Source organism: Tenrec ecaudatus, chromosome 12, assembly GCF_050624435.1.
Source record: "Tenrec ecaudatus isolate mTenEca1 chromosome 12, mTenEca1.hap1, whole genome shotgun sequence".
NCBI lineage: Eukaryota > Metazoa > Chordata > Mammalia > Afrosoricida > Tenrecidae > Tenrec > Tenrec ecaudatus.
In genome coordinates, this window is record NC_134541.1 from 115,438,855 (window position 1) to 115,466,174 (window position 27,320).

The 27,320-nt window shown below is 45.4% G+C and overlaps 1 protein-coding gene across 1 annotated transcript in view; it reads left to right on the top strand.

Moving 5' to 3' along the window:
- VPS35L (VPS35 endosomal protein sorting factor like) overlaps nucleotides 1-27,320 on the top strand; it is a 119,273-nt gene that overhangs the window by 54,709 nt on the left and 37,244 nt on the right. Inside the window, exons 15-24 of the mRNA XM_075564573.1 lie at nucleotides 6,619-6,665; nucleotides 7,338-7,449; nucleotides 7,888-8,004; nucleotides 9,990-10,043; nucleotides 12,215-12,295; nucleotides 15,208-15,270; nucleotides 16,457-16,542; nucleotides 19,454-19,534; nucleotides 23,599-23,662; nucleotides 25,834-25,932. Of these exons, the coding sequence (XP_075420688.1) occupies nucleotides 6,619-6,665; nucleotides 7,338-7,449; nucleotides 7,888-8,004; nucleotides 9,990-10,043; nucleotides 12,215-12,295; nucleotides 15,208-15,270; nucleotides 16,457-16,542; nucleotides 19,454-19,534; nucleotides 23,599-23,662; nucleotides 25,834-25,932 (804 nt within the window). The remainder of the gene's footprint in view (nucleotides 1-6,618; nucleotides 6,666-7,337; nucleotides 7,450-7,887; nucleotides 8,005-9,989; nucleotides 10,044-12,214; nucleotides 12,296-15,207; nucleotides 15,271-16,456; nucleotides 16,543-19,453; nucleotides 19,535-23,598; nucleotides 23,663-25,833; nucleotides 25,933-27,320) is intronic.

The following is a 27,320-nucleotide window of genomic DNA, read 5'->3' on the forward strand; positions in this document are numbered from 1 at the left end:
AGCACTCATGTTGCTAACAGGTAAGCATTGCCTTGCTAACCCCACGGTTGGTGGTTCCAGCCACACCATCCACTATGTGGGAGAAAGGTGAGGCTGTCTGCTCCTGTGAAGATTGACATCCCTGGAAACACTGGATAGGATGCTAAGTTGGAATGAACATTGGCAGTGGGTGGGGCATATATAACCAGTGGAGTCCCTGAGCGGTGCACATGGTTAATCCAGTCAGCTGCGAATCGAAGGCTGAGGGCACCCAGAGGCACCTCAGAATAAAGGCCTGGTGATCTGCTTCCTTAACCAGTGAGGAAGAACATGGGGTACACAGTTGCACGCTAATACATCTGATGATTGATAAGAGCTGCAGCAGCACAAATGCCAGGCAGCTCTCAGCGGCTTCACCACAAGGGCGCGTTTCCCAGGCTGCTTCGTCTAAGCCTCCCACGGCTCCGGGAAGAGAATGTGGTGCCTCGGAGAGGCTGTATTCCAGGGCCTTCGTAGGACCCTGACACCCTGGGTCCATGATAAGGATCCAGGTGTCCTTTTCCCCATTGCACAGAAGGAAAGTAAAACCGAGATGGTAAATCACTTTTGTTTTTTTAGATAAATCACTTTTATGCTGTTCTCCCTTCTTTCCTTCTTGACTAATTGAAACAGGGCCAGGAATTACAGTGACATCAGAACACAGCAGAAATACCCATCCCTTCCCTGCTCCACACTCCCCTCCCCCACCTCCAAGCCTGAGAAGCAGTTTCAGTAGCAAACCAGTTCAAAATCTCATCGCTGTGATGGATGGGACTTGGCTTTTCTCCTTTCATGTATGGGGAAGAGCGGGGTGGAGAGGGGGAGGCTTGCTACAACACCAGGATACAGAGGACAAAGCAAGATTTCGGACACACCTGCCTTTTCCTCAAAGCTGCCGGCACACCCTAGAAGTTTTCCAGGGAAGAGAGGGGCCTGGTTCTGACTCAGCCTATTGGAAATGCAGCTGCGGAAATGAGAAGTCAGACACAAAGGCAGCAAGGTGGGGAAGGCAGAAGAGGGTAGTAGATGCTGTGATTCTTTCCCCGCACGCTCCAGTGCAGCGGTTCAAAGGAAGGCCTGGCCCATTTGCCTCTGTTGAGACATCTTTGAAAGACTGTGTTGGTTGTAGAGTTCCTCTGGGGTCTGCTGAGCCTTGTGGCTCATCACACCTGACTTTTCTAGTACAGCTCCTGTAGCCATAGCCTTGGAAACTCCCACCAAACGGCCTTTTTCTTGATGGTCTGGGTAAGACGGGGCCAGATGCTGATTGGATTCTGTGGTTCAGGGCTGTGTGATTGCCCTTCTGCTGGGTGTCAAAGGAGCCACCTGGGAAACAGGAGGTGGGATCTCAGTAGCCGCAAGAGAGAGGAGCCAGGAGACCCCTGCACATCAAACCTCATTGGTGCAGCTCACAGCTTTGCCATCAGAGGAGCAGCAGCAGCAGAACCAGAAATCAGATCATGAGACACAGCAGTGGAATTTTTGCTCACAGAGCAAGTAAAGCTGAATGTTTGTGGCAGGAGGCTGGCAAGTGCAGTGGGGCATCTTGGGGCCCTAAATCGAGGGAACTAGGTTTCCGACCCATAGGAGCAGAAGCTGAGTGCATTTGGGTTGAGGCTTACAGCGGAGTGACTTCTCTTTGAGCATTATTAGCAACCCTAAAAGACCTCTGTAACATTACCCAAGTAGGCCATGAGGTCAGATCATGTGGCTGCGGGCCCAAGAGAGCCCTACCTGCAGGCACAGCAGAGAGGAAATGCTCCTGACTAGACAACTTCCTTCTGAGCACTTCTCCTCTGGACTGTAACCTGTTACCTTTCCTGATCAACCCCATAACCATGAGTATAGTCAGTGAGCTCTGGGTGGCCCATGCAATGAATTCTCAAACCCACTCAGCAGTAGCGTGTCTTGGGAGGGTGGCGGTCTGTCTGACCTCTGCCTTGTGGAGTTGAGAGGAGGTGGGATGTGGCCTCCAGGTTGTTTCTTTACCCACCCTGGCCTCCATCCCTTGTGAAGTTCCCAGGGACCTCAGCTTGCAGGGATCTTGTCAGGGGGGTCTAGACGGCCTACACACCCAGCACCACATTCCCCGAGCGCAGTGGGTCTCAACCTTCCTCCAGCCACCACCCTGACATGCAGCTCCTCATCTCATGACCCCCACCATAAGATGATTTTCGTTGCTTATTCATCACTTTCATTTTGCTACTGTGATGGATTGGACCCTGTGAAAGGGTCCTTCGACTTCCAAAGGGGGTCGTGACTCACAGGTTGAGAACTGCTGTCCTGGTTTGTTTCACTGGGGACCTCGGACTTGACCAGAAAATCAAGATGGGGTAAGGATTTGGGAGGGCCGGGTAAAGGCACACGTGCCTTAGCAGGTAGGCAGAACCCCCTTGTAAGATTTAAGAGTTTGTCACATTGATGGTGTTTTGTAGGCCCAGTGGCATGAGACCTCCCCTCCAAATAAAGGAGACATGATTCAACCCTTTATGTCTCACTCCACAAGCAAACAGCACAAAGCATGATGCCTGTTGACCTTTTCAGGTTTTGAGGCGTTACCTCCCCTGGGAAGAGGAGGAGTCTGACCTCTTGTCCAGGGGCCATGTCTCAGAATGCAGCCCAGAATGGAAAGAACAGTGCAGCAGGTAAAGGTGCAGTGTCCACTACTAACACCATACAGGCAGCGGACAGTATGGTATTGGAGGCATCGATAGGAGAGATGCCTTGTGGAGATGATGGCAAACTTCAGTGAGTGAAAATGCAGACTGTTACGGCCAGGTGGTGTAGTGGCTACGTTTTGAGCTGGTCGGCAGTTTGAAACCACCAGTAGCACCTCAGGAGAAAGATGAGGCTTCCCACTCCAGTAAAGTTACAGTCTCAGAAACTCACAGGGACTAGTCTACCCTGTCCTAGAGGGTTGCTATGAGTTGGCATCATGTCAATGGCAGTGAGTTAAGGTCCAGAAAGGAACCTTGGTGGCATCGCGGTGGCGTTCACAAGCCAATGTTAAATGTTGGACTGTAAACTAGAGGGTCGGTGGTTCAAGTCCATTAGGCTTTCCACAGGGGAAATATGAGACTCTCTGCCCCTGTAAAGATTTACAGCCTCGGAAACCCAACAGGTAGTTTTATTCTGCCCTTGAGGCTCACTGTGAGTGGGATTACAACACTGTAACGACAGGTGGGTAAGGTCGGGAAGGAGACCTTTAGCATAGTGGGTGACTCGTTGGGCTGCTAACCACAACGTCACCGGTTTGAACCCAGCAGCCACTCTGTGGGAGAAAGATGAAGCGGTCGGTTCCTCATAAAGATCCACAGCCTCAGAAACCCTACCAAGCAGTTCTTTTCTGCACTGTAGCATCACCGTGACTCAGGGCAGTGGTTTGGTTTTGGTTTTTGATTCAGGCCAGGGACATGGAGTTTCTTGGACCAGTGGACAGCCAGGAAGAAGCCACAGAGGGGAAGTTGTTGAAGGACATTGGGGATTACACTATCCAGCTACTTTTATAAATTAGGAGCAGATCTAAAAGAGGAAATTACTCTGTCAGCTTTTGATTTTGCAGAAAATGATTAGCAAAGAAGTGATTGTATTCGTGTTAAAATTAAGTTGTGTCCTCATTAAAACTGTCTCTTTGGAACCGACAGGGGTAGGTTGAGACTTACATTTGCTGAATGCCAGTGTAGAAATAATCAGATACAAGTATTCATATACACATACACACACACGTTTTTTATGTGATTGTAGTTTCCACTGAATTGGACCCCAACCCATGGAGGCCCCACGTACAGTAGGATTGGACTGTTGTGGTGCCTTGGCTTTCATTGACTGATGTTTTTCAGTTAGACATCTAGGCCTTTATTCCTAGTTTTTGTTAGTCTGGAAGCCCTGCTGAAAACTGTTCAGCTCACAGCAGCATACACGTTCCACTGAGGGATGAGTTGGCTTGCCCTGGCTGCCATGCCCCCCCCATCTAATATTTCCCCCAACTTTGTCTTTCCTTTACTCAAATGAATACCAATCTGCCCTCTAGCCGATCGCTCCCCTTTCCCCTCCCACCTTGCCATTGAACTCTGTTTCTTTTTGGTGTGATTACCTTTCCTTGAGATTTTACACACACACACGTTAACAGTGGTCTCATACCTTATTTGTCCACTTGCGTTCAAAGGCTGCTTTTGAAGTGCTCAGCATAGCACCCAGAGGCTGCGCCTAAGTGTGTTGTGATTACATTCCAAACAGGATTTTTCTGCCTGCTTGAGAGAGTTGGGAAGGAGGTCCGCCAAAGTCTCTCTGGAGTGTGATATTTGGGTTCTCTCTCTACTTATTTTTGTTTGGTTATCTGTGTTTTTGAATTTTGCAGCAAGTGTAATGCATTGCTGGAAAACCTCCCCCTACCCCAACCCAACTGTAAAGTATAAAGAGAAAAGCAGGGGCATCTTGTATTTTGGATGACATGCTTACCATTAAGTCAATTACTTCGTTGTAAGTGGGCGCTTGTTTGGGAATTTGCTGCCGGTGTGCCTCTAAGACCTTTAGCACACACTCCATGGCTACACGCCATGCCACGTTAGGTTCCTGGGAAGAGACGCTGTGAACTTGACCCCGGAAAGGGAACCCCTCTAGCTATGCTACAGGAAGACAGGAATGTTCAGGACTGCTGGGTGTGGAGTCGAGGACACTCTGGAAATTTTTATTTTGCCCTGCTTTTCATGAAAGGCCGAATCAGATTGCAAACAACAGATCTGTGTCACGAGGCACCCTTCCTTTATTTTAAGCACCCGCAAATCTCCAAGGGCGGTAGACATTGGGGCAAGTGCTTTTCCCGGGTGTCAAACTCTAGGAAGCCATTACGGCACCAGCAGAAGTGATTAAAAAATTAGGTCACCTGAATGAGACACTCTTGATCTGTGGGGCGCTTGAAAAAAGAACAACAGGGAGAAATGAATCCTTTCAAAACTGCAGAGGACTCCGTGTGGTGTCCGCTGGAAGGCAGTTCCAAAGTGAATGTGTGTACGACACCTAAAGCCCCTTTCTTGTTTCATTTGTAGATTTGAGCGTGGTAACGTAACCACACATCTCCCACATCAGCCCTCTTTGCTGCATTACATTCCCCATGTATGCAATCATCATGAGGGCCATTTCCAAAATTCCCCATCACCCTCCACAAGAACTCGGTGCCCTGGAGCAGAAATGCCCATTTTCTCCAACCCTGCCCCGCCCCGCCTGACCCCCAGGAACCTCTAAGACATTTTGTTCTCTCTGCATGTGGAGTACCTGGGTTGATACAAACGGTTAACACGCTTAGCTGCTAACCCTGAGGTTAGTGCTTCTAGCCGCCCCAGAGCTGCCCCGAGGAACGACCTGGTCATCTACCTCTGACAAAATCAGCTGTTGGAAACCCCATGGATGTAAACTGTCATCGAAACAATTTTTAAAACAGGAAAGCCCCATGAATCCCAGTTCTTCCCTGGCACCCACGGGCTCTCCACACCTGAGTCAAGTTTGATGGCACCTGGTTTTGGCTTCAGCTCCCTTTGCACCTGCTACGTGAGGTGGTCCATCTAAACGGGCGTTCCCGGGACTGGCCTCATGGAGAGCTCATTCTCTGGCTGGCCGAGTCAGTCGGAGCCTGGATCCATGTGTGTTTTCAAGAGACTGAGCCTCCAAGCCCTCGGGACTGGGCACTGTGGCTGCCGCAGCTGCGATCTGCCAGGCAGGCAGTTGACAGGGGCGAGGAGAAATAGCTTCAGTCTCTCAGTACAACATTCCAATTGAAATGCAAAACAAACAAACAAAAAAGAGTAAAAATCAGGGGTCCTGGGGTGAGGGTGCCGACAGTGTCCCCCTACCCCCGGTCAGCTGTGGGCTCATTATTCATGCAACCCTGATTCTGAGGGGCAAAACAGGAGAGAAGTTTTGTTTGGTTTTGTTTCATTTTCTGGCTTGGCAGGCAGACCTAGCTACAAATCTTGGTTCCAGCACTTCCTAGGTGACTTGGCTTTCTCCTCTGTACAATGGGGAGCATGTTCGCTGAAGGTCCCACAGATGGTTGTGAGGACTGACAGAGACAGGGTCCATGCTCATGTGGAGGCTGCTGTTCTCAGCTCATCTTCCTGGTGTCCCTGTTTCTACCATGCCACACTGCCCTCTGGGAGACGTCTTCTGTGCATTCTGCTCTTACAACAGGAGCGCTTTTAATGAAATGGAGCTGTCTCAGGAGAGCTCATATGCCCATGAGTGGAACCCGGAATGTCTGTGGGACGGGAGATAGGCCACAGCTGGGCAAGAACGGGAACAGATCAAAGTGTATGGAGAGGAGGAAGTGTGGTGAAGGGCACGGGCTCTGATACCAAACTGGCCACATTGGCCTGCCCTTCTCACTGTGACCCTTCCTCACGACTGCGTGGTGTCCGGGTGTAATACAGAGCCCCCCTTGACAGGCCTTTCCGCTGTGACCAGTGCCACTTCCACACCCCAGCCCTGCCAGGCTCTGAGCACGATGTAAATGGGTATGTGGCCACATTGATTTTAGTCTGCTGCCCGGGGAATGTGGCTGTAGATGTTTCCAACCTGCTTTTTAACAACATTTTTTTAATTCATCAGGCTCTGCTAACGGAGATGATGGAGCGATGTAAGAAACTCGGAAACAAGTAAGTGATTTCAAATGCAGAATGCGTGAGTGTGGACATGGAGCTGCTGCTCTTGGGCGCGTGCTTTCCGTGGTCAAGCGAGCTGACGGGCAGGGGGTGTGGTGGATAAGAGTGCCGGAGTCTGGTGGCCTGCGTTAAAAGCATGGCTCCACCCTTTCTGAGCGGTGTGGTCTGGAGCTGCTCATGGAACCTTTCTGTGCCTCAGTCTCCCCGCCTGCAAATGGGGATAACATCCCCGGTGATGTTGCCTTTCCAGTCCTGGCAGCCTTGGAGGCCCCTGTGCCTTCTCTCGGTGGCAGAGGTACAGCAGTGCTGAGAGTTGTGTTCATGCTGGGCCCGGCGCGCTCACTGAAGATGTGACTGACTGTATAGGCGCAGCTGGGATCAGGATTGCTGCACAGTGGGTTATCAGAGTACTGGGCCTTCTCTCTCATGCTTGAATGGATCTAAGTACTTGCTTGTTTATCCAGCCACCCATCCATCTGTCTGGATGGCCGGTGGGGAGATGATTGAGCACTTATTGAGCTTCAGACATGGACCAGGCCCTGTGGCACTCTCTGGAGGGTACCTGTTCACTCCAGGCCTTGCTGCCAACCTTATGATTAAAGGGCTGTCAGTCATCCTTCCCAGCAAGACACATCCTAAGGCCACCGGGGATGGTGTGTCTTCCAGTGCCCTGCTGCTGAATTCTGTGATGTCAGCGTTCCGTGCCGAGTTCATTGCAACCAGGTCTATGGATTTTATTGGCATGATTAAAGAGTGCGACGAGTCTGGTTTCCCAAAGGTAGGTTCCGGACTTGATGCTTTGTGGGAAAACACGTGGGCAGTGTCCAGTGAGAGAGCCCAGGGGCGGGGGCGGGGCAGCTAAAGCCAGCAGGAGAACACACAGCAGCTCTGCTCTTACAGAGCAGAACAGGCTGGAAGATGAGTTAGAGATTGGAATTGTAGACTCTATGTAATTGCTGGGAGTTGGCCTCCTGTGAGTCCTCAGTCTATCAAATTAGCTCATGATGAAGTATTTAGGGAACGCCTTGTTCTCACAGTTGTCAGGATGGGTATGTATGGAATGCCATGGGCCACATATTAGACATTCACAGGGAGTTGGCGCTCTTGGTGTATGGCAGAACCTCAGAAGATTAATCCAGACTCTTCTCTAGTAACTCGTTTCAGGCTGCTATGACCTACAGTCTCTAGTAACCTAATGGCTTAATATTTCTCTCAGCATCTCCTTTTTCGTTCATTGGGGCTGAACTTGGCCTTGGCCGATCCACCTGAGACTGATCAGCTTCAGATTCTAAATGAAGCTTGGAAAGTTATCACCAAATTGAAGAATCCACAGGTAGGTGGCTGTTGAGCCTTAGATCAGTGACTGCCTTTTGTCGAAGTTACACAGTATAGTCTTTATTTTTAAAAAAAAATGATCTTTCCACTGATTAGACTTCTGATTTTTAAAAGAAATCCACATCACAGTGCTCGCCTCTCAAGTTGCCCTGAGGTCTTCTTTAAACCTTAAAGGAAACGGTTTTCTGAACCCAAACCAAAGCAAACCTACACTTACTGAGTTGATCCTAACTCTTCGTGACCTTGTAAGACAGAGTAACACTGTCCCAAAGGGGTTTGAAGCTGCTGTCTTGACAAAAGCCGACCGCTGCATTGTTCCCTTACAGAGTGACTGGAGAGATCAACCAACCAATCTTTAGATTAACAGCCAACCTCTTGACCCCTGTGCCTTCTGGCTGCCATGATACCTAGATATCATTTACTAAACTCTTCCCTGAACTTCCGTTATCTACATCCTCTATTTAATCAAGCTCCAATTGGCTACCTGATACAGCTCATCCAGGATCTGTAAGCCACAAGCCATAGGAACCATGATGGCACACTGATGAAGTGCTCAGCAGCTAACTGAAAGACCAGGTCCGAGCCCTTCAGCTGCTCTGTGGGAGTGTAATGCAGCAGTCTGTCCCAGAGATGATAGCCTGGGGAACCCCCAGGGCAGTCAGCTCCACCTTGCAGGCTCTCACTTTGGTTTAAGCCACACACTTGAGGCTTGGCCCGCATGCTTAGCGGGCAGGTGTGTGGTGCCTTAGTGTTTAGGCAGCCTTGCCCAGAAGCCCATCTTACCAGCTCTCCCTCTGTCTGTAATTTCATGCCACCTCTCAACGTTTACCTTCACAGCTCCCAGTCAGACCCGAGAGTGGATGTTCTGGATATTCTTTCCTTGTGCAAATGAAATAGCTAGTTGTTTCTTTCCCTCCTCCTCTTCTTTCCTTTAAACTGACAGAACAAAACAGGTAAATAAAGAAGGAGCGAGAGTGATTGTTGTTACATTTTTCCTGGACTTTCCCCAGTTGGATGTTTTCTTGGGCGGCAGCTTGTTGTCCTCTCTGTAGCCATCTTGTTGGGTCTCTTGGGCCTCCCTCCTTGAATCTGACAATTGTTTACCTTAAATGTCTAGAGCTTTTTAAAAACGTATGTCCATCACCCTTCCATAGGTGATGTTCCCTAAAGGCGGCCCGTTCTAGTTTTTCCCTCGGGGCATGCTGAATCCTGCTTTGAGCAAAGCCTGCATTGTCAGCCAGGCCATCCCCGTCAGGGGCTCCCGTGGCATGTGGCAAGGTCACCTCACTGCTTACCTGAGGAGCCTTGTCTTTCGAGCAAGCTTCCTAGATTTGCATCTTGGCCCAAAGAGCAATTTTGCATCGGAAGTCTCTTTAAGACTTACTTATTTTTTTAAAGATATTTTGTTGTAGCTTGGTACAAGTTTACATAACAAATTAGTTTGGTTCCATTAAACCCTTCTTACACAAATTGTTCAATGACTTTGGTGATATTTTTTGCAATGTGTCATGACTTTATTAATTTGATTCTGAATGCCAACCCTCTGGCTTCTCTTTCCCCTGTCCCCTTCCCCTGAGCTGTGGAGTAATTGAGGACTGGTAGGTTTCATATCGATGATTATTTTCTCCCCGATGATTGTTTTTAAAGGAAACATACATATAGGTAACAGTTTTCTTTTCTGAGCCAACCTGTTCTTTAGCCAAACCCCCTTCAGTGTCTCTGGGGGTCCTCTAGGTCTCAACTAGAGGTTGGTCCAGTAAGCCTAGACTTTGTAAACTATTTGTGGGGTTTTTGCTTGTTTGTTTCTTTCTTTCTTCATAACTCACTTCTCCCGGTAAAATTTACCAGTAGGCTAGAATTCCCTGGAGATGAATCACTCATGAAATCCCTGTCCCTTGCCATCCCTTTCCAGTGCCAAAGCCCCTGAAGAGACTGTGAGCCATGTTGTCTTTATTTTAAAAAAGCTTTCCCTGTTCTCTACAGGACTACATTCATTGTGCCGAAGTGTGGGTAGAGTACACCTGTAAGCATTTCACGGTATGTGGCTGTGGTGGTGTTTGTGAAGAATTGTGTTTTATTTTTATGTTTATAATAGCACATCTTTCTTTTAGGCATTATTCCGTACAAAAAATAGCTGCCCTGGTAATAAAGTCCTGTGTGGTGCAGCATCCTCGGTGTGCTGTAACGAACTGTACAATCTCACACATACATTTGGAGGAAAATTGAATCACGTCTCACACATACACTTGGAAAGTAGAGTCACTCGTTTCAACAAAGATCACTCAGTACCTCCGTGGTGAAATATAGTGTGACGTTTTCAGTCTTGTGAGCACTGTTTCTTTAAGATACTGTATTTGATTCAAATCACCACTTCTGATCCACAGTGTACCGTAGAACCCCAGTTTGAGAAATACTGGGATTGCCACAGAACAAGGGTTTTTGAAGCAGATTTTTTTAGCAAACTTTAAAACCTGGAAGTAAAACATACATGCAGAGAAGCTTAACTATCAAAAGTGTACTTTAACATGAAAAAATAATTTATAAATTATCAAGGGTTCATGAAAGAGGGAGGGAGGGAGGGGGAAAAATGAGGAGCTGGTACCAAGGGCTCAAGTAGAAAGACAGTGTTTTGAAAATGATGATGGTAACAAATGTACAAATGTGCTTGACACATGGATAATATGTATGGATTGTGATAAGAGCTATACGAGCCCCCAATAAAACCATTTTCTTAAAAAGTGTACATTAATCCACACAATGCAAACCCAAAGCCCCCAGGCTCCTCCCAGGCATGACCCCGGCCTCTGGTGCCGCACAGTCACCCGGAGATGTAGCTCAACTTGTTTCTGAGTAGGAAAGAGCTCCAAAAAGTATGTGGAAAATGTACGCAACAGAATATCCCTACTTCAACAACTTGGTGTAATAATTCAGGATAACTCATGAATAATCCAGTGCCCTTGATTGTACTCTACGTGTTGGACCACCCTTGTTGATATCCTTTTCCAGATTATTTCACCACCATTAACACAAACTCAGTGCCCCTCAGCAAATACTCTTCCTCCTGCACCTACAGTAACCATAGATCAAGTTTGGTTGGTTTGTTTTTAGTAGTTTTCTTGCCATAATATTCACATATCATGCACTTCTTAAAGAATTGTATATACATCATCAGAATCCGCTCTAACACCCCCTCCCCCTCCCACATTCAATTTGATCCCTGTAATTTCATTTTTCCATGAACTTTTTGAAACCCATTCATATTAAGTGGAAAAGTACTGTATGATGTGCTTGTTGATTTCTATTCTTTTGTCCTTTTTGCCCCCCAACTTTTTATTATGGAAAATTTCAAACATATGATCTCTTTGTCGTTAATCCGTGACTCTGAGGTAATGGAATATCCAGGTACAAGTTTATACAGGAAAGGCAGGAAATGAGTGAGTGCCACTGGACTGCAGTGACTTTATTTATGGACACTGAAGTTTGAGTCTCATGCTTTCTGCCATCGCTTTTTGACTTTTCTCTCAGCCATGAAAACTATTCTTAGCTCATGACGATATAGGACAGGCAACATAGGTTGGCTTTGGGGCCTGGTCCACTGACCCCTGCTGTAGATGGCAAAGTCCAGAGGGCAGTTGAGCCCAGTGGTATAAATTACTCCCAAATTGTGCCCTTCCCACTAGTCGCACAGTCTCCGCACCGCCCCCACGGGAGGCCTGGCATGAGCAGACAGAAAGCAGTATGACTAATCTTATCGCCACGTAGGGAAAGCGAGAGTCCATGAGTGGCCCTAACGGTTAAGTTCTAACTACTAGCCAGCAGGTTGGCAGTTTGAACCCATCCAGGGTACCTCGGAGGACAAGCTTGGCCACCTGCTTCTGAAAGGTCACAGCTTTAGAACCTTTGTGGCAGCGTTCTGCTCTGCACCTATGGGGTCACCTGACTCAGAGTAGAAGTGGCGGCAGTCAGCAGCAGGGAGTACGGAGAGCAAGGTCTTAGGCCAGACTTGGTGCAGGTGTGGCTGTGTTTAGCGCTGGGATGTCCTAGACCAGTGGTGTGGGTGGAGTTCTCTTAAGATTGTTTTCAGCCTAAGACCTGAACCTGTGTGCTGGAAATTGTCTAATCGATTGTGAACATGTTCGTCCTTTCCCTCGATTGGTCATTAACCACTGCAGCCCCACGTTTCAGAGAGGTTTCTTTTCCCTGCGCAGAAACGAGAGGTGAACACCGTTCTAGCCGATGTCATCAAGCACATGACTCCAGATCGAGCCTTTGAAGATTCCTACCCTCAGGTAACAGTCGGCTTCTCCTGTCAGCACTGGGAGGGAGTCTGGGCAGTGGAAGCAGCGAGGCGTGTGGCGGAGGGCCGGGGAAGGAAGATGGTGGTGGGTTTGAATTGTAGCCTTGCCAGAGCCACGCTGTGTGCTTTTCCATTGAGAGCGCAGCCACCTCAGATTTTTCGCCTCCAGACGGGGAAGTGATTGTAGTTAAGAGGACGAAGTGATATGTGATAAGAGAAGTTGCTTGGCACATGTTAAGTCAGTGGCCTTGTCATCAGGAAATAAGACACCTGTGTATTTGTGAGTTAAACGAGCTGCTTCTTTGGCAGTAAAATTGAGCTTTCAGGAAAGGTGAAAAAGGACAGAGGACATGTACCCTTCCCCAGAGTCACCCACTGTTCACATTTTTCCCTGTGAGCTTGACCATCATTATCCGGCTCTACGTGTGAGTACTCCTCGTGTCTGCGTGTCCAAGGGGGCTTCCGAAAGTTGGTGGGCAAATCCCATGATGTTGTCATTCCCTTTTCCAAACTGTTTTCCCTGCACCAGTACAGAATCACTTATTGGAAAGTAACTTTTGACCTGATAAGATTTTACATTTTATTTAATAACAGGATATTCTGAGACTGCTTTTAGACTTCACTGAATATAAGACACCTAGTTATATATGCTTTGAATAATTTTGTACCTCTTCCGTTTAGTTAACTCGAAAGTGTTTTTACCATGGGCTAATTCAAGTCGTTCATCATTGCCATCCACCGAGCAGCCACTGCCTGAGTCCTGGACATTCCCCTATGAGGAAAGGATGGGAGGCTCCGCGGTGACGCAGGCTGAGAGCGATGCAAGCCTATTGTGGAGCATCAGCCTGGGCCAAAGGAGGCACTGATCCTGCTCTGTAGCATTTATTGAGACACCTGAAAAATGGGAATGGGATTAGAGACTGGAGGGAAGTGTTCTATTGCTGTTAATGCTCCCGACCAGCATCACCAAACCAAGCCAAACTCACTGCCGTTGCATCGATTCCAACTCACCTCGCAACCCTATATGACTTAGTAGAACTGCCCCTCTGGGTTAACTCTTTATGGAGCATAAAGCCTCATCTTTCTCCTTCAGATTAATTAGGGATTTCAAACTGCTGACCTTGTAGTTAGCAGCCCAACTCATAACCCTCTGAGAGACTAGGCAGGGCACTGGAATTGGATAACAGCCAAGTGGAAACATCAGAGCAGCCTCCGTTCCTCAGAACTGCACCCTGAGGCTGTTAGGGGTGAGGGAAGTGAGGATTCAGGGGGGAAAAAAGATGTTCTGTGAAACGACTGTGGTTCTGCGTGGGGCTGCTATCCCGAGGTTAGCAAGTCTAAGCCAGGCTTTCTCCTCCCGTAAGGCGACACAGTCTCAGAAGCCCGGCAGTCTCCCGTCTTACAAGGTCGCGCTGAGTCAGAATGGACTCAACAGCAGTGAGCAAGAAGAAAGAAATGAGGGGAACAATTAAGCATTTCAGGCAAAATGTAAAATAAATAGTGAATTTGGGTAAAGAGCGTGGTAGTCTCTGTTCTCTCTCTTCAGCTCTTAGGCATATTTGAAATTGTTGCACAATTAAAAGGTAAAGAACATGTATGGATTTTGCATTTCAAATTATGTCATCATGAAAAGATGGGTAGATGAGATCAAGCCAGCGTAGCTAACTGGTACCAACTGTAGAATCTATGTGGTGTTTCTGTGGATGGTTATTGCATAATTCTTTCCATTTCTTGTGTGTGTTTGAGCATCTTCATAATGAAACTTTACAGGAAAGCCCGTTGTTTTAAACGAGACAATGTACTATATATAACCGTACTTAAATATTATTAAAATGACCCCGTCTGGATGGATGAACTAGTTTGGGGAACGTTTCAGAAACAACTCCCACCATATAATTTGGCTTGTGAAGCAGTGCTCTGGGACAGGGGAAGCTCTGAAGTTCCTTCCATAGTCTTTTGTTCGATGGGCTTAGCAAGCTGCTTAATGAGGCACTGGGCCTGTGTCCGCCAGCACCCAGTTGTTTAGAACACGAGCAGGTTCCTTCGCAAATTCAATAGCAACGATTTCGGTGTAAACGTCGTAGCACTTACCATTAAGGTTTTTCTTCTGGATAGCACGCTGGGGCAGAGGTCTATGTTGTATTTCAGAAATGCCCTCCTTGTTCTCCTCAGCCAGAGGCCTGTCATCTCTTTGCTGGGACTGCGTGGGTCTCAGGGTAACAGAGAGTGGCCACTCGTATCTGAGCAGACTTCACAGACTGGCCTGTGCTGCTGTGGCCTCTGACCTGCTGGCAAACCTGGTCCAGGGCTGAAGAAATCAAGCAGCATGCACTCACATTGGGCCAGAATAGGGAAACTTTGACCTCTGGGCCATTTCCACCACCCACCTGTTTTTGCCAATAAAGCTTTATTGGAACACACGCACATTTCCTGTAAGGTATGGCCAATTTCACTCCAGAGCAGAGCTGAGTAATGGTGACAGACTGAATGGCTCTACAGAAGAAGTTTGTTGACCCTTAGAGTAATAATAATCCTAATATTAGCTGACATTCATAGGGAGCTTGCTGAGCTAGGCCCTACGCTAGTGCATTTCGCCTCGTGTTACACGTGTGGACACATTATTTACGTGGGCATGTTATTTGAAGAATATGCAGCAATCCTCCAAAGACCCTAACGAGCTAGGCACTCCGTGGCCTCCATTTTACAGGTGAGAAAACAGAGGCTAAGGACAAGAGTTTGTTTCTGCACAAGTAGACGAAAATGATCTCAGACAAATATTTCGGTTCCTCAACCAATCATGATCAACCGTAACATAGTTAATTGTAACTGAAAATCATGGGAGAATTTCTTTTTGTAACTCTAAGTTTTATAGAATAAAATATACATATGAATTTTCTTTTTCAGCTGCAGTCAATAATTAAGAAAGTTATAGCGCACTTCCAGGATTTCTCAGTTCTTTTCTCAGTGGTAAGTAACATTTCTTGATTATCTTTGGAAATTTGCCTCCAGGAATGTTCTCAGTTCTCAGAGCCCCGTGATTGCCTCACTTAATTTTCCATGAGCTCCTAGGTCAAATATCTTACTTTTCTATAAATCATTCAGGTCTAAAAATATTAATATTTAGGTCCCAACTTAAACAGCCATTTGAAAAAACTTATGCATGACAATTGAAAGAAGAATCTTTTCATGTCATTGACTATCTGCAGGGAGCATGGGGGCACAGAGTAAGTGGGTTAGGCGTTGGACTGCCAACTACCAGGTCAGCAGTTTGAACCCACGAGCTGTCCCAGGGGAAAACAGTCCGCTGTCAGCTCCCCAAAAGACTTACAACCTGGGACCCCAAAGGGGCAGCCCCACTCTGCCCTGTAGTCAGCATCAGCTCACTGCTCGTGGCTTGGTAATGTGGTGTCAGAGGAACCCTGGAAGCTCCGTTTTTAAGGCACTTGGCTGCTAACCAAGAGGTTGGTCCTTTGTCCCGAGAGATGCTCTGGGAGAGAAAAGCCTGGTGGTCCCACTTCCCTAAAAATAACAGCTTTGCACACATACACTCCCGTGCCCCTCTCCCCATCTCCCCCTCGCAGCTGTCCTCTGCCCTCTGGAGTTACTGGGAGTCGGAATTCACTTGGTGGCAATGGGTTTGGTTTGATTTTTTTTTAATGGGTGTCTGCACTGGTTGAACTTCTCAAACCTCGTATCAAATTAGATTTTCTCCACTCATTTCGTTGCCCATGCTGATTTTCACATGGTGCTTGCATTTTATCATGCAAGCTGATCCTGGAGTCATGCGCTACCTTGAACTAGTCATCAGAGTTCTTATACTCCCTTCAAAACCTGAACATCTCGTGTGGCACCTGGAGGGCAGCCTGTGGCCCGGATGTTCTGTAGAAACCATCATCTCTGCCTTTCCCTGACTTCCTTCATCTCTGGTCTTGGCTTCCTTTCATAGTCACAGCCCATGTGTTGTTTGCATCCTAGTAGTTAAACCAAACAAAGCTGAACATTCCCATCTTCCCATTGCTTTCTGATAAGTCACATTGAACCGGCTCTGAGACGAGCACCTGCTCTGCTTCCTTGCCCACCCAAGAAAAGGTGTCCTACAGATCCCTTCCCAAGGCATGTGTCCTTCATAGTTAGATTGCTTTTCTATTTCCAGGAAAAATTCCTGCCGTTTCTGGACATGTTCCAAAAGGAGAGTGTGCGGGTGGAAGTCTGCAAATGCATCATGGAAGCCTTTATCAAGTAAGGGGGACCGAGTCCACGGGAGCCTGGGTTGCCAAGGCCCTTGTCAGATCTTTTGATCAGTTGATATATGATCGCTCGTTGTCCAGAAAGTTCACGGGAACATTCCATAGAGCTGCTCGTGCCATTTTTTCCCCAAAATGTTTTGAAGCCCTCTTGCATAGAAACCAAAGTTATTAGTGTGTACCGGGGGAAGCAGGAGGGATGGAAAAAGGGACTCATTGCTTAGAGGGATGCTGAGCCGCTGTTAAGGATGATGGAGACTTGAAATCTGATCATGGTGATGGCTGAACCACATGATAAGCATAATGCCACCAAACTGTACATGTGAGGAATGTTAAAATGGCAAATGCCTGTGACATGAATATTTACCCGCAAAAAGAGGTCTAAGAAAACAGGGAATCAGTTCTTAATATTGTTTATTTAACCTAATATATTAACAGTGTTAGCATTTTTTAACATGTAATCACTGCACAATATTAAGAAAAAATAATTCATTTACTTTTGATAGTCCAGTAAAATGTCCATATTTCATATCTAAAATAAGATGAAGAGGAAAAACACATTAAAAATAATAGTTATATAAAAGTACCTGATTAGTGTTTCAGAAGACAAAGTTATAATTACCATGACCCTGTCCAAAATCTACATTTCACTGTGATATGCTCTTAGAAGGAGTGCTCTTTTGATGAATGACTTCGAAAGTAGCATTTAAGAGATAAAAATCAGGCCAGCACTGGGATGGTTTTTATTGTCAGTGTTTGAACACTGGTATGTAGTTGGTTAACTTGGGATCCGTTTTCAAATTTAGTTGCTGTTCCTTTCTTAATTAAAGCTGCTGCGTTAAAACTGCAACTGCTGTTGGTACATGAACTAATTTAGCTGGTATATGAAGAAGGTTTGGTTTTTTTCAAGCTATGTATTTATTTTAAAGTATATTAGAAAATACAACACTTTTTAACCTGTGATTTCATGTATATTATTGTTTAGGAAAAAGCTAAGTAAAAAAAAGAAGATAAAGTAACTTGAAACATTAAAAATGTAGATATGTTTAAAAACGTGAAGGAATGCAAATAACTGGTTTGAGACATTGGGCTAGAAGAATAGTGTGTTTTACGCTTTCCTTGTGTTGATAAGATCTGTGGCTGTATGCTTGAAACAGGGGGTTTGCTTCATTTACATACAGACATAGTGTAACAGGTTAGCTTTTTATACCACTGTAACAGACTCTTACTTCGTTGGGCATTTCTCATGGAAGGTTGTGAACGGCTTCCTAAGAAGTACAGGACACCAGGTTTGCCCTTTGCCTGGTTTAAGAAATGCTGCAATCTCACCGTGCTTCTGCCAATCAGTGGGTATCCTATGGATCTAGGACGCCTTGGTGGCACTGAGGTTAAGTGCCCTGTTCCTAACGGAAAGGTCGGAAGTTAGAACTCACCAGCTGCTCAGAAAGACTTGCCAATCTGCTTCTGTACAGATTATGACCTTGGAAGTCCCGTGGGGCAGTTCGCCTCTGTCCCTAGGGTCTTTTTTTTTTTAAACAATTTTATTGGCACATAATTTACATAGCATACTTCACTAGTTCAATTGTTCAACCACATCAAGGAGATTTGTGTGCTCATTCCCATATTAATTTTACAACACCCCCCACGATGGTTAAATGAGTTGTGCAATTACAGTCAGTTCTAGTACTCCCTCCCCACACCCGTCTTTCTTTCCCACTCCTGAAATCCCCCTTCCTTCCCTATCTCCCACTTCCCTCCCCTGCATCCCCGATCAACCCCTGTCTCAGTTATCACTGTGCATCCACTCCTCCTCTGGCTCACAAACCGGGAAACCCAACAGAAACAATAAAAATCAAATTCGAAATAAGGTAGTAAGGATAAAGTAATAATAATATAAAGACCAAACTACAAATCATGAGTGCAAAAGAAGAGGCCCTCATCAACATTCCCAAAGCCAGGGAAGAAATTTCTGTCACGGAACCAGCAAGAGATACTTGCACCTAGAACCCACTCAGGCGGGGTCTGTAGAGAGCTCATCTGGCCAAGTATCGATTCGACTCAGCATATTCAAGTTTACGGTGGTCTCTGCCCGACAGCAAGGCTGTTCAAGACCCTTGCTTGTGGCTAGAGCGGATCTGTGACCATATACTATTTTCCCTATCACCTGTTGATGAGTTTTAGGCGCCCACTGTCCTCTATAGCCTTCTACAAATTGGGTGTTCATAATTTTAGCACTGATACTTTTCCTTCCAACACATTTGAATTTTTCAATTGTCCTCTTTGAATCACACAAGCCGGTGTGCTTCTTGCGTGTGGACTGAGTTGACTCCTTGCTGAGAAGGCTGTTTGTTTGAATACAAGCCTTTAAGACCCCAGACACTATTCTGATTGATCAGCGGGCACCACCTGCTTTCTGCACCACACTTTGCTGTAGCACCCTTATCTTCAGTGATCTTTTCATGAAGGTGAGTATCGAGCAGGGCCATGTTATCAGAACGAAGTGTTCTTGTACTGGGGCTAGAGTTCAGTAGGAGCCCAGACCCTAGGGTCTTTATAAGCCAGAATCGACTACGGCAATGTCAAAACGGAAAGGTTTCTATAAAGAAGAATAAGTGAACCAAGACCCGTAGCCAATAAGTAAGTTCTCACTCATAGCAGCCCTATATATTTTTTCTGAGGCTAGAATTCTTTATGGGCCAGACAGCCTCATCTTTTCCCAAGGAGCAGCTGGTGAGTTTGAACCACCCACCTTGTAGTTAGCAGACTGGTGAATTAGTGAACTGGACCATGTTCAATGCCAATAAGAACATTTTTTTGCTCCTCAATTGCCAGTAGTCGATGAGAATGAATCATGCTTTTATTGCTCTGTGGACATAGCTTGACCATATTCTTTAACTGTTTCTTAGGCATCAGCACGAGCCCACCAAGGATCCTGTCATTCTGAACGCCCTCTTGCACGTGTGTAAGACCATGCATGACTCTGTGAAGTAAGCCATATCCCGGGTTAGGTCTTCCTCCCAACCTGAGTTAGATTTCACCGGGGAATTCACACTCTGAACTGGCATTGTAAGCATAGCTCTTTATTGGCTCGCTTACAATTTCTGCTAACGAGGACAGTCATGACAGGTTCAAGAGGGAGGGAGGCGGAAGATAGCGTCTGGAGAAAAGGCAGTGGCACTTGTTTGCATACAGAGATTTCTGTTGGAAGAAAAGGCTAGAGTCATCCTCGTCAGCTCAAACTTGCTGTCTGCCAGAGGCTCCTGAGAGACGCAGACAGCCCGATGGTGTGCTCACTCACCGACTGACATGGCTCTTTCACTTTAGCTCATGATCAGCACTTACTGGAAACGCTCATAAAGTTGCGTGTGTCCCATACTTGCAGGACCTTATTTATGTAGTGTACTTGAAGTCCAGACTTATCCACAGGCCTTATATGAGGTCAGAGGCCAAATTACGACTTCTTTGCTTCCTGGTTGTTTTCTAACCTTCCACCTGGCTGTTTACGGCAATTTCTGCTTCTTTATGGCTGTAATTTTAGGCTCCAAGGACTACAACACAGCTGATTGATTTCCTGGAAATTGTTCTAAGAATGGAGAAAATGATTTTGGAGTATGACAAATGTCAATAAGATTAATTGTCTTTTTAAAAACTAGCATCATTTATTTCATGACTCTTAGTGCTTTCAAATTTGTGGGTAGTTACAAAAATAAAAAGTATGAAGACTTCTTGGAATAAGTAGAACTGGTAGACTTAGTTGCACAAAAATAGAACTAAAAACACATACAACATTCAGGAAGGCCCTCGTATTTGTAGAGCATTCGTCTGACTTCTGTGACAGAGACAAATGACAAAAAAACAGGTTTATTTCTTTCTTGTATAAAAATGTATAACTAGGGAGTTTTTTCCATGTCAGAACACTGTCCTGGGGCTCGAGTTTGTTTGTCTCATTGCTCTACCATCTCTCTGGGGTGTTATGCTTGTCTGCAGGGTGGACACTGACCTCTCTAGACCTCGTCCATATTCCAGCTGGAGAGCAGGGAGGACAGCACTTCTCTTTGACCCGTGAGACCTGGCAGGCAGGTAGCATGTAAGCTCACATCTCATTCACCAGTATTGCCACAGGGCTATCACTGGCTATGAGAAAGACCAGAAACCTAGTCTCATCGTATGAAGGAGACTTTGCCTCGTGGAGGGCAGTCTGCAGTTGCACTCTGGGAACAAACAAACAAAACCCTGCATTCCTGTTTGGGTTGTTTTTTTTGTTTTTTTTTTAACAATTTATTAGGGGCTCATACAACTCTTATCACAGTCCATACATATACATACATCAATTGTATAAAGCATATCTGTACATTATTTTCCCTAATCATTTTCTTTTTTTTCTTCCCTCTTTTCTTTTTTTTACATTTTATTAGGGACTCATACAACTCTTATCACAATCTATACATATACATATATCAATTATATAAAGCACATCCATACAGTCCCTGCCCCAATCATTCTCATAGATTACCAAGGGCATATGAGGGAGGGGGGAATGGGGAGGGAGGGGGGGGGGAAAAAAAGAGGACCTGATGCAAGTGGCTTAAGTGGAGAGCAAATGCCTTGAGAATGATTGGGGCAGGGAATGTATGGATGTGCTTTATACAATTGATGTATGTATATGTATGGATTGTGGTAAGAGTTGTATGAGTCCCTAATAAAATGTAAAAGAAGAAAAGAGAAAAAAATGATTAGGGCAAAGACTGTACAGGTGTGCTTTATACAATTGATGTATGTATAGGTATGAACTGTGAAAAGAATTGTATGAGCCCCAATAAATTGTTAAAATTAAAAAAAAAAAAGAAATAAGGTTTCTTGGGTTGTTTTTTTTTTGGGCAATCTTAACATCTGGAGAACTATTTTGTAGGCCTCTACTTGTATAATCAAAACTGTAAGGACTGGACATTTATTTGTGTTTGTGTTAAATAGCTTATGAAGTATTAGTGTCTATAGCCTTCTACAGTTCACTTTGCAATGCATCTTAAAAATGAGAATTCATAGATGGAGGGAGGGAAGTAGCTATAAAGCAAATATTATGTCATCATTGCGGTGGGTATGTGGTTGTTCACTGGAAAACTCTTTCACCCTCACTGCATATTTGAAAATGGTTTTGAAATTTTCTATAATATTGAACAAAAATTTATTAAATTAAAACTGTGAGCTGAGACCTTGCTGTCTAAATTTCAAAGAAGAGGTGGGTGTCTTTTCTCCTGGTTGTTACGAAGTTAAGTCAAAAGTCAGAAAGTACTGCTACAGACTGTTAGACCCCTGTAATCAATGAAAACACCAACATGTCAAGCTTTTGTTTCTTCACCATCCACCATCTAAGCCTATATATTTATGAAGATAGGGCTTCCATTCTCTAATCCTTCCCTGCAAAACATCGTATGCTTTTCGATTTACACCACATCCAAACAGTATTTTTGACATCCTCAAGGGACTCAAGTAGCGAGGGTCCCTATGAAATGTTTCTTGAGGTTGGGGAACAAAAAGAAGCGTGAAGGGGCCAAATAAGGGCTGTAGAGAGGATGGGGTAAGATTTACCATTGAAATTGCCATAGCATCGTCATTGCTGCCTTTAGCAGATGCATTGTTGAGATGGGAACAACTTTCTCAGAGAAACTCTCCTGGCCTTTTTCTCACTAGTACAGTAGTGTCAAAGTTTCTCAAAACTTCTTTGTGATAAGCTCCTTATGTCCTTCAAAATAAATCAAGATTACCCCTTCAGGATCCCCCAAAACAGTCACTTATCACCTTCTAAGCCAACCTCTCTCCCCTGAATTCAACGGGCTCACCAGATCTTGGATGCTACTGATTTTTTTTAATGCTGTTGATTTGATTGGACCATGTGTTCTGGATTATGGTGGTAAATCCAACACTCGTCCCTGGTTATGATTCAGTCCATAAAGTCATCTTCAGAGCTTCTATCTTGCTTAAAAGATCAACTTTTAGAGCTAGCTCTGAAACCCCGGTGGCGTAGTGATGTTATGCATTGGGCTGTGATTCGCAAGATCGACAGTGTGAAACCACCAGCATCTCCATGAGAGGAAGCCAAGGCTTTCTGCTCCCGTAAAGTTGCCGTCTCGGAAACTCACAGGGCCAGTGCTGCTCTGCCCCGTACCGTCGCTGTGAGGCAGTGGCTGTGACTCCACGCAGTGAGTTTGAGCCAGCTGAGCGGAGCACCATTCAGCTGGAAACTTGCTCAGGCCAAGGTGTTCACTTAAAATTGAACATGCTGAACCGTGTGAAATCCCAGCTAAAGTGCTATTGAATCAAGGGGTAGTTGTATGGTCTTTCCCTACCGCTTTCTGAATCCTAGTCACAGTTTCTGCATTCATCAGTTGAGGGTCTTCCCTCTTTTGGTTCATCTTGGCGGTCTTCCCGCCCTTCCTTCAACACTGCACCTTTCTAAACATTGTTGTGTTGTGTGTGGTAGCATTCTCATAAACTTGTTGCAAAGCGTCGGTGATTTGGGAAGCTGTCATTTGGGTTTCATTAAAAATTTTTATATTAGCTTTGACTTCAAAAGTAATTATTTCAATGCACAAAAATATTCCTCCACCACCCCTTTGTTGTTGTTGTTGTTTGAAGGCACCTCAAAGAGAGACTGCGATTACACACATAGTACATATTACTGAGGGAACTTGGCTACATCCAGCCCATTGGCCCAAAAGCCTGTTTTAAGAAACCTTTTGTTGGGAATAAACTCGTGTATGTGTGAACTGGACTCCCCGTAGCAATCCTTTTGACTTACTCTCGTGTTAATGAAGATCTTGAATCTAATATCTTTATAGCTTTGTGGGAAATGAGAAATAAGCCCAAGTTATATTATTTTAAATCACTGTACAAATTTTTATCAAAAGCAAAATATATTTGCCTTTGGAGGTTTTTTAATACTTAGAAAATGTAAAATGTCCTTACCTATTAAATTGCTTTCCTCTTAATGTATTTTCTCTATAGAAATCTGTGTATTACCTCCGTGTTAATTATGTACACTTATTGATTTCAGTGCACTCACTCTAGAGGATGAGAAAAGAATGCTGGCATGTCTGATTAATGGATTTATAAAAATGGTAAGTGTTGAGGAAGAAGTCTTAGTGCCCTTGGGGATGTGATGTAATTGTTTATCCTTATTCCGGTGAAAGCAGCTAACTTTATGTTCCATGATGCTTTTCATTTTTGAGGTCAGATGAAATTAGGAAGCTTTGTACATTAGCCAGGACTTTCAGGGGACAAAGAGAGCCAAGACAAACTGACTTTGAAAAAGCCAAAGGGACTGGAAGGATGACATACTGACTCCTGCAACCAGAACGTCCCGGATCTAACTCTCGCGAGGGACAGCTGGACTCGTGGCCTTTAGCGAGATCACTGTGATCCGTCTGTCTTTGCCTTTGACTCCCTTCCAGTCACCGGTACCGGGAGGGTCCTTCTCCCGTGTGAGCTTCCTTCTCCCGTGTGAGCTTCCTTCTCCCGTGTGAGCTTCCTTCTCCCGTGTGAGCTTCCTTCTCCCGTGTGAGCTTCCTTCTCCCGTGTGAGCTTCCTTCTCCCCACTCTTCAGGCCAATAAGAGGTTCTCTAACAAAACCCCGGGGATGAGCCTCTTTGGATTAAGTTGGATCATGGGCCAGGGAGACCTGGGAGACATGTACATCTCTTCTCCCTGAATCTCGTGTTCTGAGTGTTGATCTGGGTACTGAAAAGATACTGGCTGGGCACCACCAGATGTCCATACGCCATCTGTTATCTATTGCTGTGTAACAGCTCACCTCAAAACTTAGTGATTTAAAAGTACTTTACATTCTTACACATCTGTGGGTTTGCTGGGCAAGTGTGTGCCCCTAGTAGTGTTAACTCAGGAGGCAAGAGAACGCCTCCAGGAACCTGCAGAGCCTAGGTGTTGACTGGATGTATCATCTTGCCCTCAGGTAGCCACTTCCTTCCTGATCTCATCATTCACCAGCCGAGCCTTTTGAGCGATGCTGGCTTCCAAGGGGGTGAAAACTGGAGCTGAGGCTTAAAATCTATCCATGACTGTGCTGTCCTCTGTTGGTTAAAGCCAAGTTAGGGCCAACCCTATTGGGGTGGCTGGGAGGTCGGGGGTGATCAGGAAGTAGACGCCACACCTCAATGAGAAGAGCGGCTAGCGGACATTGCAAATCGACAAGCAGAGTGGGAGGGATTTTTGTGGCCGCCTTTGGATATGATGCCCAGCCCCATCCTAGACCATATGAGCTTTGCCTCCATTCTTGGATGTATGGAGGCCCAAAGACCATGTTCTCAGTGTCTTCTGTTTCAATAGGAATGTCGGGGCCAAAGTGTGCCAGAAGCAAAGTGCCAAGATCACTTAGGAAGTAACAGGTTCACCATTTGGGGCTGATTGTAACTGCCCTCCTGACTTTGGGGAGAAAATAATCAATGTTGATGAGAATCAGGGTGAGCCTTTCAGTTCCCACATTGGGAAATGTGCCTAGAATTTACTGGGTGACTCCTCTGCCCTAGATTTATGTACCGACCATGTGGTATTTGCCCTTTATCTGGCTTTGTCTGAGAGTCAGTGAGTTATAGTGGAAAAGAATACAAGGAAATAAAATGTGAAATCCTATTGCTCTCATGGGAATGGCATGTTGAGCCTCCCCTGAACAAAGCTGACAGATGCAGCCATTATGTTTGTCCTGCTCATAAATTTGAAGAAACAGCAGAGGTGAGTTTTAAGGGAGAGAAATAGCGGTCCATGGCTCTGGCAGCCACCTGTAAGCTGCCAAGAATACCCATCAGGATGCAGAACAGTGACTTTTCTCAGGGAAGCACCTCTGACACGCGGCTCCCACTAATCAATGTATGTTTGGTGCACAGGCCAGAGCCGACAAGCTAAAGTCCGTTCATGTTCCCCCATGGGTCTCTCAGAAGCTGGCAAATCCTGTTTATGTTTGAGATGCTTTTACCTTTGGCCTTTTAATATTGTAGTTCAGTGCTCACGTCAACAAGATGAAATAGTGATATTTCCATTGTGTGCGGCAGGGAGCAATGCAGAGCGTCTTTAGTCAGGACGTTCGTGTGTGTGTGTGTGTTGCCTTTAAACTGGGGCTCCCTTTCCATTTCGACATGTTCAACTCATGGGATTCTTGGGAAATTGGCCTCTCGGCATTTCCTCGCTGCATGGGGCTCAAGATACCCCCTTTCAAGTATGTGTTCAGAGTGTAGAAATGACACTGACCTTTTCTAAAACTCTTTCTCCCTGCTTCTAGGTTTCCTTTGGCCGAGATTTTGAACAGCAGCTCAGTTTTTACGTCGAAGCCAGGTCAATGTTTTGCAATCTGGAACCTGTTCTGGTGCAGTTGATTCATGTAAGAATTTACCCCCCTCATTAATTCTCTCAACAAATAAGTATTGATCATTCACAGGCAAGGCATTGATCTTAATTTGAGCCTATAATGCTGTTCCCCAGGGTCTGAAGGGTGACTTCTCGAAGGTTAATAATCTCTACAACTTTCTTTAAGTCTTTGGATGGTTCTCTATCGATCTCTGTCCAAACACTTAAGGGACTTCTGCTGAAAAACGAGTTATAGAAACACTGCCTCAGGCTGGGTTCTCAGTGAAGCGTCAGCATCTGTATAGAGAAGTTGATATCAAGAAAATGGCTCAGACAGTTGTAGAGTCAGGTCCAAGTCTGTAGCGATCAGGCTGGAGTGGCGGTTCTCAATGTGGGGGTCGTGACCCCTTTGGGGTCGCCTGATCATACCAGTAGCAAAATGACAGTTATGAACTAGCAACGAAAATAATTTTATAGTTGGGGGAACTATATGAAAGTGTGGCATTAGGAAGGTTGAGAACCACTGGGCTGGGGGCTTCTCCTGACTCACATAATGAGGGACTGATGAACCCCAAATCAGCAGGCTTCTGACTTCAGCGGCGAATGAATCCAAGGTTGGCAAGTAAGATGGTGTGTTATTGACAGTTAGGATTAGCAGGTACCACCACAGGCAGCTGCCTCAAGTCCAGAAGTCAGATGATGAGCCAGATGTTGGACCCAGACACAGCAAAAAGCAAGCAAGCTTTTCCACAGTGTCCACTTATATTAGAAGCAGACTGTACCCCCAAGGATTATATTATGGTAGATCTCATCATGGGAGGATTACTACATCTAGCAGAATGCTGGCTGACAAAGTTGACAAAAACCCGTTAACTATCACACTGATGTCATCTCTTGTTGCCTCAACCAAGGGAGTCCCAAAGTTTCTCAGATCATAGGCTTTCAGTAACTTTTCACAGCCTTTCCACACCCAGGCCCAATGAAATAAATAACACAGCCTGTCTGTTAAATAGGTTAAAAAAACCTGAGGTTTTTTATGCTCACAACTTTTTTTTTTTCTGGTTTCTGCTGACCAAGGTTAAATTGTGCTTTTCTCCTAATGATTTAAAAAACAAATAAAATAATACTTCTTGAAAATCAACAAAAACTAAACTAAAATCTTCACTGCCACATAGGAAAATAGCTATTTTGTGATGAATGTGTATTTTTACACATACATATATATATTTATAGATATGTAAATAAAGCATGTAAAATATTCCAATTTTTCACACTCTTTTATCCCCTCACATTCTTATTTCAACTGAATCCATAAGTTTATTTCCCTCCAACCAGTTTATTGGGAGTTAATACAAATATCAGATCATTCCATAGTTTAATCACATCAAGCAGTATTGTACAATTGGTACCACAATCAGTTTC